General features: G+C 39.5%; 2 protein-coding genes across 6 annotated transcripts in view; one reads left to right on the top strand and one right to left on the bottom strand.

The window, feature by feature from the left end:
* Window positions 1-55: 55 nt before the first annotated feature.
* LOC132702581 (protein slit) overlaps window positions 56-9,711 on the top strand; it is a 165,467-nt gene continuing 155,811 nt past the window's right edge. For 2 of the 5 annotated variants that reach the window (XM_060671326.1, XM_060671322.1), the window contains exon 1: window positions 2,616-2,918. The gene's annotated coding sequence lies outside the window, so the exon portion shown is untranslated. Of the gene's footprint in view, window positions 201-2,009; window positions 2,101-2,615; window positions 3,029-9,711 lie in introns of those variants that run through there. The other 3 variants (XM_060671323.1, XM_060671325.1, XM_060671324.1) reach the window with 3 other exon arrangements.
* Window positions 280-1,927, bottom strand: LOC132702582 (cytokine receptor-like factor 3). The gene is made up of 6 exons (XM_060671327.1): window positions 1,646-1,927; window positions 1,308-1,595; window positions 1,095-1,260; window positions 776-1,044; window positions 549-725; window positions 280-496 (listed from the first exon to the last, which is right to left on the bottom strand). Exons 1-6 carry the CDS (start codon window positions 1,859-1,861, stop codon window positions 341-343), a joined length of 1,272 nt encoding a protein of 423 aa, XP_060527310.1. The 5' UTR covers window positions 1,862-1,927; the 3' UTR covers window positions 280-340.

Raw genomic sequence — 9,711 nt, 5'->3', positions numbered from 1 at the left:
AATATGCGCATGCGCGGTTATTTGAAATCTCAACCAATAAGACCTAACAGGCAACATGGCCGCTGACAGTTTAATTCGAGAGGTTTTAGTGAAGATGTAACATTTTTTAGATCAATATTAGGGAATCTTGTATGTTCTGGGAAAACGAGTGAAGTGTGGCTCGAGATCGCTGTTTAGACAGAAAATGGCGCAAAGTACAGGTTAGTGGTTGAAATTCGGTCATGCGTGAAAGATTATTCTCATCTCTAGGGGCACTATATGCTAACTATATGATCCAGGATGTAACGATTTATTGATTCAGTTGGTGTAGAATATACAAATCAATGATTATATATACGCGTCATTCGACCATAATTTTCCACCGGTTGGACCAAAGCTGGCAAGCAAAATGCAATGGTGAATCGTCGGTCTGCCAATCGTAGGTGACTCGTTTATCGCTCGAGTCCACGTTAACTCGTATCTTGGAACCCGGTAACCTTTCGCAGGAAAAACAAACCTAAAAATATATGGAATATGGCACTGCATTGTAGCGTGTGTGTACGGGACACCTTTAGCCCTTTGACGAATTGTGGCAAGACCGTCGATTTTTCGACACCGTCGATGAAAATTCTGCCGTCCCGAGTCAAAACCAGAGATCCGCCTTTGTCGTCGATTAATTTTTTCAAATTTAAATCATCGCGAGGGATCAAGCCAAGGAAGGCGTCCGCTGTGTCCACCTCTAAAATCTAAGGAGATCCTTTAAGATTACTTTTTCTGTTTAATAATCGGGACTTGCCGTGAATTCGACAGAATCGTGTGCGGAAACTTGAGGCCCGTCTGAGTACAGGATCGTAGCATGGTCACCCAAAGCCTGGGCGATCTTGTCGTTGTGAGACAGTCTAAAGCCGGAAGTTTGCCGCCAACAAAAGCCGCGAACGTTGGTGAGGGCGACTTGCGCCACAGACCACGGACTCCACTCAGTAGTGCCGTCGAACTTGCAGCAAACACGAAACGAATATGGCCGCGATACTTGCAAGTCTCGCGCTAAAAACTGAGTGTCCGCCCCTGAAAAACCGTCTCGCTTGGGCCACACGCGACAAATCGCAAAATTTTACCTATGTAACAATCGAGAAAGTGATCTGTCAAATTTGTATATTTTGTTACGTCTCCCGATACTCTCTGCAACCGAAATTCTTGCACGTCCCTGCACCTGTCCTCGTTGTCAATGCGCTGTTCCCACTCAACTAGTATGGCACCGGGCTTTTCTTGGGCAGTCTTTATCTAAAACAGGAGTTTATTAATTGGTCGACTCGTCGTCCATAATTAACCTGCACGGGGCCAATGTGATAAATTTCGCCGAAATTGGAGCAAATAGTTTCAATGTCTTGCCGATGAGACGGCTCCACTTGAAAACTAATGAAAGGCACTTCTTTGAGCTCGGGCACTTCGGGCAAGGTTCCCAACAAACTAGCGCTCCCTAAAAACGCGTCCACTGTGTCGTCATTCCCAGACTTGTTGATCGCCTGGCCCAGAACGATCAGCTGGTTTGTATTATCAATCTTCTCCGATACAATCTTTAAAGACTGTTTCAGGGGCAGCAAGCCCCTTTCCTTGATCTGCAACGCGGAATTCGGTAACAATTTCGAGAAAGCTTTACACGGTTTACCTGTTCAGCTTCTTCCAGTAGCGCGTTGCGCCTTATTTTTAACAAATGCTCTAGACATTTCTCTAGGTTAGAAAACGTATCCGAGATATTTTTGACCGTTTCCTCGTACGTTTCGCGTATTTGCTTCTCGGCATTTTTCAGCTCACCGTTGACGAGATTCAGATTGTTCAGATACGATTGGGCTGCCGCTAGTGTTTCCTTAATTTCAAAGTCCATTCTTCGCAATGCCCAAAAATCTAAATATTGGCACGATCGTGGGTAGGCAACCCACGCGACGGTTTTTCCGAGCACGTTACGCCACTGAACGCGCGAGGGCGCTGGTATTTAGATTGAAGCATGGCGTGCTAAACGGACGACAAAGTCCGAATATCGTGGAATTTCGGGATATTGTGCGAACACGGACTGGAAATTTGGAAATTGCGCGGCCACCACCTCTATCGGGCGGGCGTTTGCAGGTAAGGCGAAATTGTTTCTGTTTGTTTCGCGTCTCGGGCGATATCTTGAATTTGCAAACTTTCCTTGGTTTTAGCGACGTTCTCCGAGGAAATGCAAACTTTATTTTCGTAAACGCGTTACTAATAGAGCACTTTTTTCGGTATTTCGCGCAACTCCAACGAAATCATTTTCGTTTCGCCGCGTTCGTAATTTTGGGAATTCTCGTCGCGAAAGGCGCCATCTCGCGGGCGACCCGCGACTCATCCGCCGGGCAATGGAGGTTCGATCGATGTTTGAAAAAAAAAATCGCAGTTCATTTTAGCATTTTCGCGGTCCGGCGGACTCCGGGTTAATTTTATCGATGACTTTCGGTCGTATCCGGTACGCAACCCGGATATTTTCGGCTAACGATGGCGACAACGTCGACGTTAATTATCGGAATCGGCGCTTTTTTTTCTTCCCATTTTCCGCGTCTCGAGCCGCGCAGTCTGGCGCTGTTGCCCCGGCATCCCCACCGCCGTCGCCGCCGAAAAAACAAGTCCGCATCGCGGAGCTTTCAAAGCTCTCTCTCACTCTCCCCACGAACGCAGCTTTCAATCGTGTCGAATCGGCTCGCGAGGCAGCACGTACGTTTTCGGCCATTGCCATTTACGCAAGTCTCTGGTTCATCCCGCGCGGGTGTTTTTGTTTTCTCCGCGATCCGCCGGTGAAATTGTGAATTCGCGTTTCTTTCCCCCGCCTTCGGTTTCGTTTGGTGCCCCGAGTGTTTTGTTTTTTTTTTTTGCTCGTCTTGTTTTGGCCGCGATGGAGGGACGCTACTTCGGCACTTAATAGACAGGTAAAGGCGTAATCGAACAAAGGATTTTCGCCTTGTTTTATTGTCGCCGTATTATCTTTGGCGGCACGGAGATTGATTTCCGGGAAATCTAGTTTAGTCCAATCGATAAGGTATATTAGATATATTGTTTGTTCAACTAGTCCGGAAAAAGCCGCTACTACGGCGTTCTTGATGAACTAATAAATCACAGTTGAAGAGTCTTTTTTTTTCTCTAAATAATCGTGAAAAAATGAAGTAATCTGAATCGTCTAGAGGGATGGATTCACTTCCTTACATTCGTTTTCACCATTTACTATTAAAAATGAAACTCGTATACTTGAAAATAAATTTACAAAATCGTGATTATAACATGGTTTACATGGAGTTACGTAGAACAAAAATTTAATTTATTTCTTGGCACCCGATGGAAAGATACCCATTCGCATAAATGAAAAAATTATTACAAAATTCTTAATAAAAATAAATATTCTAAAAATATTATCTTGAAATGATACTCATATATTTTGTTTACTAAAAAATGCATATGCGTCACAATTTTTATTTAAATACAAAAAAAGTCGTATAAAAAGGTCTAAAGTCAATAATAAACTAAATATGTGATGTCAAAGAAGGCACACATCAATTGCCTAGCGAAATTGATTATTTTCCATTACAATAATGGAAAATCTCTGCGAGATATGGGTAAAATGGTAAATAGAAGTCATGCTACAGTCCAATGTGTGGTGTGATTATAAAAATGCGAAAAGGATTTCAAATGAAACAAGAAAACGCACGCACAAAATACTTCTTCGAAAATGCACGGAATTTCTTAAATTGGCACCCGTCGTCCGGAAGTTATTGGAAAAAACAGTAAACCAGACACCATTGCAAAATAAACAGAAATAAAAGAATGAGTTTCGCAAAAGCGTATCGCCAGTTTTGAGTTTTTGGAAAACAGTTATATTTTCTGACATTTTCACATGGACGTGTAACTTAATTAATTTAAAGTAATTTAATTTTTCAAAGAAACACAGGCTGCTGTAATACTTTTTACAAAACTTCTGGATTCCTCCTGCGTCGATTTTTGTTGAGTCAAACTCGCTAACGTTTCGCCAATCATCTTGTTAGCTTCTTCAGAGCTTGACTGAAGCTGGCTCGCATTTTACTCTGTACCTTCTTATATATTGTTTGAGGGCGGCGGAGCTAAATGAGGGACATAAACATAGTCTCGGATGACTGATTTCCATATTGGTGACAGGTAAGGACCTGAGTCGTTGTTGAGATTGTTAGATTGCTTACAGATTTCTATAGATTCTCGGATTTTTCGAAATTTTAAGATTGTTAGGTTGTTTATAGATTGATAGATAGATGAGTTTATTTGTCTTAGCCTTTCGTGGTCTTTGAATCTTTCGTCCGGTCTCTCCAATGTATTCTTTGCCGCATATGCATGGAATGCTGTAAACTCCTGGCATCTCAAATAGATTTTTGTCTTTGTCGGATCGAAGATGTTGAGAGATGTTTGGACAAGTGGTAAATCTGGTTTTGAATTTATATTTCTACCTCATCTATGGAACGCAACCTCAAATCTGTTATTAAGGCTTCTTCTCTATCGGACTCTGCTAAAAAATCTGTCAGCCCTCATGACTCTAAAATTCCACGTCTCTACGGACTTCGAAAGATTCACAAACCAGGATTACCCCTTCGACCTATTGTCAGCACCACTGGTTCTCCAACATATTCTCTAGTTTCCTTATTAAAACCTTTTACAGGGAAATCTGACAGTTTCATACTTAATTAATTCCTTACACTTCATGGGACAATTAACAAGCATCACATTAGATACACATTCTGGTTAGTTTCGACGTAGAATCCCTCTATTATATCCCCTATTAAAATTCGAGAATCTGGAACCAAACCTTCTCATTTTAATCCAAAAATGCTTGTCTGGAACTTATTTTTAGTATAACGCTCAAATTTTTGAACAAACGTTGGGAACAGCTATGGGTTCTCTACTATCACCAGTCATCACGAATATATTTAAGCTCTCGACACCAAAATTATGGAAAGGCTACGTCGATGATATTTTTTTTATCTGATCTCATGTGCAAGAACATCTAGTAGATTTTCTTAGACATTTAAACTCTATACATCCTAACATTGCATTAGAAACTGATAATAACCTTCCATTCTTAGATATTCTTCGATAATTGTGTTTACAGAAAACCTATGCACACAGACCGATACCTTAATGCATTGTCACATCACCATCCGGCCCAAAAATCATTGGTTATCAACTCTCTTGTTTACGGAACTGTAAAACTATCTCAGTTCGAGTCACTGAATCCAGAATTAAAACACCTTACCTCGGCTATTCTCTCTAATAATTTCCACACTAAAGATATTAAGCGCTTCATCACAAAATGCACTTCACCACAACCTTCCAATAGGAATGAAGCCGAAAGCAACCCACACATGCCACTGTTGTCCTTCCTTACATCCAAAACATATCAAAGGTTCTAAAGAAATATAACGTCCAAACCAGGATTACCACTTGTCCAAAAATCCGACTTCTTCAATCTGTCAGAGACAAAATTCCATTTGTGGAGTTTACAGCATTCCATGCATATGCCATCAGCAGTTGCCGAACACAATCACGAAATCGGATATAATTTTTTTTTCTATAAAACTAAAATTCTGCTGTTGGCCTGGATAACACCCATCTTTAAGAAGCGAAAGCGAGACGAGTGTGCTAACTACCATGTCTTTGCATTGTAGACCAGGATTACGGCCGTAACGAAATCGAGGAGCAAGCAGGCTTCAGAGCAGGTCGATCATGTTTGGATTACATATTCAGCCTGGTGAATGAGAAAAATGTGACAAGAAGCAGAGAAGTTGTTGTCGATTTAACAAAGGCGCGCGGTACAGTCCCCATCTAAAAACTATGGCAGGTACTAGAAGAATCACCGGTTAATAATACAGCTGTAACAGCAATTCAACAGCTCTGTGGACAAGCCACATCTCGAATTAAGATAGGAAAGAACGTATCGGAAACATTTGAAGCTCAAAAGGCCTTCGACAGGGATGCTGTCTCTTCCCGACACTATTCAAGGTTTACTTGAATGAAGCCTTAAGAAAATGGAGAAATGCATGCAGCGGAATAGGAATAGAATTACCAAATAACACCAATGTTTACACCGTCGATTTAGCGGATGATTAAGTTCTAGTGGCCCAGGATAAAGAAGACCTAGAGTTTATCACAATGAATATACAAGATGGGGGCTCACAGTAAACTAAATAAACAAAATATATGTGTGTGGGCGGAGAGGAACTACCTGGGAACTAAGATGGATAGGAGTGGACGAACAGGAAAGGGAATAAAAGACCAAATAGTGAAGGGGAAAAGAGTGTCTTAACTCTATTCTCTGGTCGACACATATTTTTAAAGAAAGGAAAAAACGTATATACGATACTATATTTCAAGGCATAGTCCTTTATGGATTCGAAACATGGCAACTAGACAAAGCCTTGGAAAGAAGACTGCTGCCCTTAGAAATGGACTTCTGGCGCAGGTCGGCCAGTAAATCAAGGATGAATCGAGTAAACAACCAACGAATAAGGGCAATCATGGACGTGCAAAAGCCCATCGTTGAAGAAATAGACCAACGACAACTTATATGGTATGGCCACGTAGAGAGAATGGGTGAAGAAAGATTGATTACCAAAGCAAATTCTAAAATGGACACCCACAGAAAGAAGGAAAAAGAGAAGGAAAGGGAAGTTTTGTAAAAAGTAATCCACAATTTATTTTGTAACTCGTTTAAAAAATTGGAAAATGCGACGTTGTGAACGAGGGGGAGGGTAGCGCCTCGAATATACGAGCGGAAAATTTAGTCGTCGTCTTCGGTGCCCCGGGGTACTTTCGAAGTCCTCGGAGCCGGCTTCGGTTCGCCCTTGGAGCATTATTATCGCTTTAAACAAATGCGCGGAGACGATGGCTCTCGCACCCCTCGAGGGGGGGTATGTCGTTATTTAAAAGCGCCATTATAGGGAATTTGCCATCGGAAGGGGGGACATTTGAGGTGGCGTGTGGAGTAACGTGCCTGGAACGCCAAGGAAAACGAGAGTTTTATAATATTGTAAAAATCCACATTAAACTCTTGCTGAAGTGAATATATATCACAAATAAAAAAAAAATCAAAATATCAAGCACTGCTATAATTTGGCCCCTTAAAAAGATAGCTAACATTGGTGCAATAACTGAGTTGAGACCCATCAGCCTACTGTAGTCTCTAAGGTGTTTGAGGAAATTGTAAATAACCAAATAGTTAACTATGTCTAATGATGCTGACTTTCAATGAATCAGGGGTTTGGCAATTGCAACGATATGACATCCGTCCTACTGAAGGTTCTTGATGACGTTATCTTGGGTGCAGACCGTGCTTGATCTTGTTGGATTACAAGAACCGTTCGACATTTTAAACCATCGACTCATATTTGCGAAACTTTGTTATTACGGTTTCTCTAACCAAACGATTTCCTTTTTTAGAGTCTTAGCAGAGGAGTCCCACAGGGCTCCATTTTGAGACCATTATTATTCTTAATATATTAATTTGATATGGAAAAAAGTGTTGCAGATTGTAACTCTGTACGCAGATGACACACAGTTACGCATAAATGGGCTGTGGCTGCTGAAAGAGTGAATTCATGCTTACTCTACTCAAAGTGGTTTAAAAATTAATCCCTCTAAGTCTCTAGTTATGTTTTTTGGGCCCAATAAAAAAAGATTGCAAAGAATTCGCTTTATTTTTAACGAAGGGACCGTGTGAGTCACAAGTTAAAAGATTTAAAATGGCTAAATATGCAAGATAGATTAAAGCTCCATTTGGCCTGCCACCTGCATAACATTCTTAGAAGTGGAACTCACTTTACATGTGAAACATTCAAAAAAAGATTGTCTGTTTTATAAGTGCTGAGTTTTGGGCTTTCTTGATAGTTGGTTGGTTAAGTATATTTAATACATATCTGTTTTGTATTTTGTAACTTATAACTAAATATTTGGTCTAATGAGTAAATATGTAGCGATTGCTAATTAGCAAAAGTCAAAGCTTAAAAAGTAAAGTAAGAACAAATATTTACTTGGATCCTAAGAATAAAAACCTCAAGCATTTGCTAGCGTTCGGGTGTACTCTAGGCAATTGTTTTGTCGACTTGTCTACTAAATTTCGTTTACAACTTATGTCTCCAATGCAAACGTTTTTAGGAAGGTTACTAACAAGAAAGATATACTTTGAATTATGGAGAGTCAAGCAGACAAGCAATTAATTAAAGTCAGGAAATTAAAGGAACATAGAGTAGTTTTCGATAAGTTTCCAGTTCCCGAAATAAAAAAGAAAAAGAAGAGGCGTTTTTAATGTTTCTCTCACAACTAAACAGATAACGAGGAAACGTAGCAGCATGAAAACAGAAGTTCAAAAGAAATGTGATGTGATTTGGAATTTGGTATTTTTGGGACTATCCATTTTCAGCATCAGTAAGTTCGACCCTGGTTTTGGGAAATTTTGTCCATATGTTTCCCTTACTCACAACTTTATTCATAACATATGTATATGATTTGGAGACACACCAGTTTCTTCACCAATTGCATTTTGAAAACTTGCCAAGCATTGTTCATTTTCATGATTATAAAACGATACAATTTTCGATAGTCTTCTTCTGCACATTCCTTGCGTACTCTGTAGAGTTTCACTTTAAGATTGAAAAACTCTGCAACAGCAAATATAGGAAAATCAATTGCTATCTTTATTCGTATTATATTAAGCAGATTTGATTTGAAGCAATTTCTTAAGACTTTATTCATATCAATGTAAGCATTTACTAGGATTTTTCAAGAAAAGGCAATTGCTAAGTTTTTATTCAGTATGGCGATTGTTACTCTTACGACGTGGCGTTCTTAATAATGCAGTATTTGTCACTCATTTACGGGAGGGTGGGACAAGGATGCCTACCTCAAAAATTACTCAAAACAATTTTTTTTTGCTTATTGTTATTATAAATTCTGGTTATTTGTACATTTTACAAAAAAAACAAAATCTACAAAAAAAAAGCTATTCCGTATTATTATAACCGAATCATAATTAATTTTTTCTGCTCCCGTCTGTAAAATACCTAATTACCCGCCGATCTAGCGTGCGGGAAGCGTCACTTTACCACGTCAGTTGCGTTTCCCACGGATCCGAGCCACTATTGTCTTTTGATGTACAAAACTTTTTTCCCAGTATTCCACCTATGGGTATGATAGATTTAGTAGATTTTGCCCTCAAGTTAATGAACAGATTTACATATCTAAGGAAGGTTTGATTATGGGAAACCCACTTAGTCTTTTGTTATTCGAGATTTTTATGGATTATTTAGAAAACATCATACAAGAACATCCTTTAAGTAAAAGTTTTCTATGGTGATATAGATGCGTGGATCATGCCTTTGCTTGCTTTGTTGGAACTTTTTTAAATTACATTAACTTAATGCATAATCGCATAAAATTCACTATCGAGATTGAATTAATTTCTTAGACAACTATTACGAAAACGCAAAACAAATTAGATTTTTCTACTTACCACAAACTTTCACACACGGACACAGTCGTACATAACAGCTCAAATCACCCTTATACACACAAAATGGCTGCATTTCACTCTCAACAGAAAATTTCAACAAAGAACTTAATTTCATTAAACAAATTGCACCGAACAACCGTCCATTATCAATAAATTTTTCAAAGAAACTTCCACAAGCTACTGTAACACATTTTACAAAA

Source organism: Cylas formicarius, unplaced genomic scaffold (assembly GCF_029955315.1).
Source record: "Cylas formicarius isolate icCylForm1 unplaced genomic scaffold, icCylForm1.1 PGA_scaffold_5__7_contigs__length_24384050, whole genome shotgun sequence".
Classification (NCBI taxonomy): Eukaryota; Metazoa; Arthropoda; class Insecta; order Coleoptera; family Brentidae; genus Cylas; species Cylas formicarius.
The sequence above is the reverse complement of the archived record's forward strand: the minus strand, read 5'-3'. Positions and strand labels throughout refer to the sequence as shown.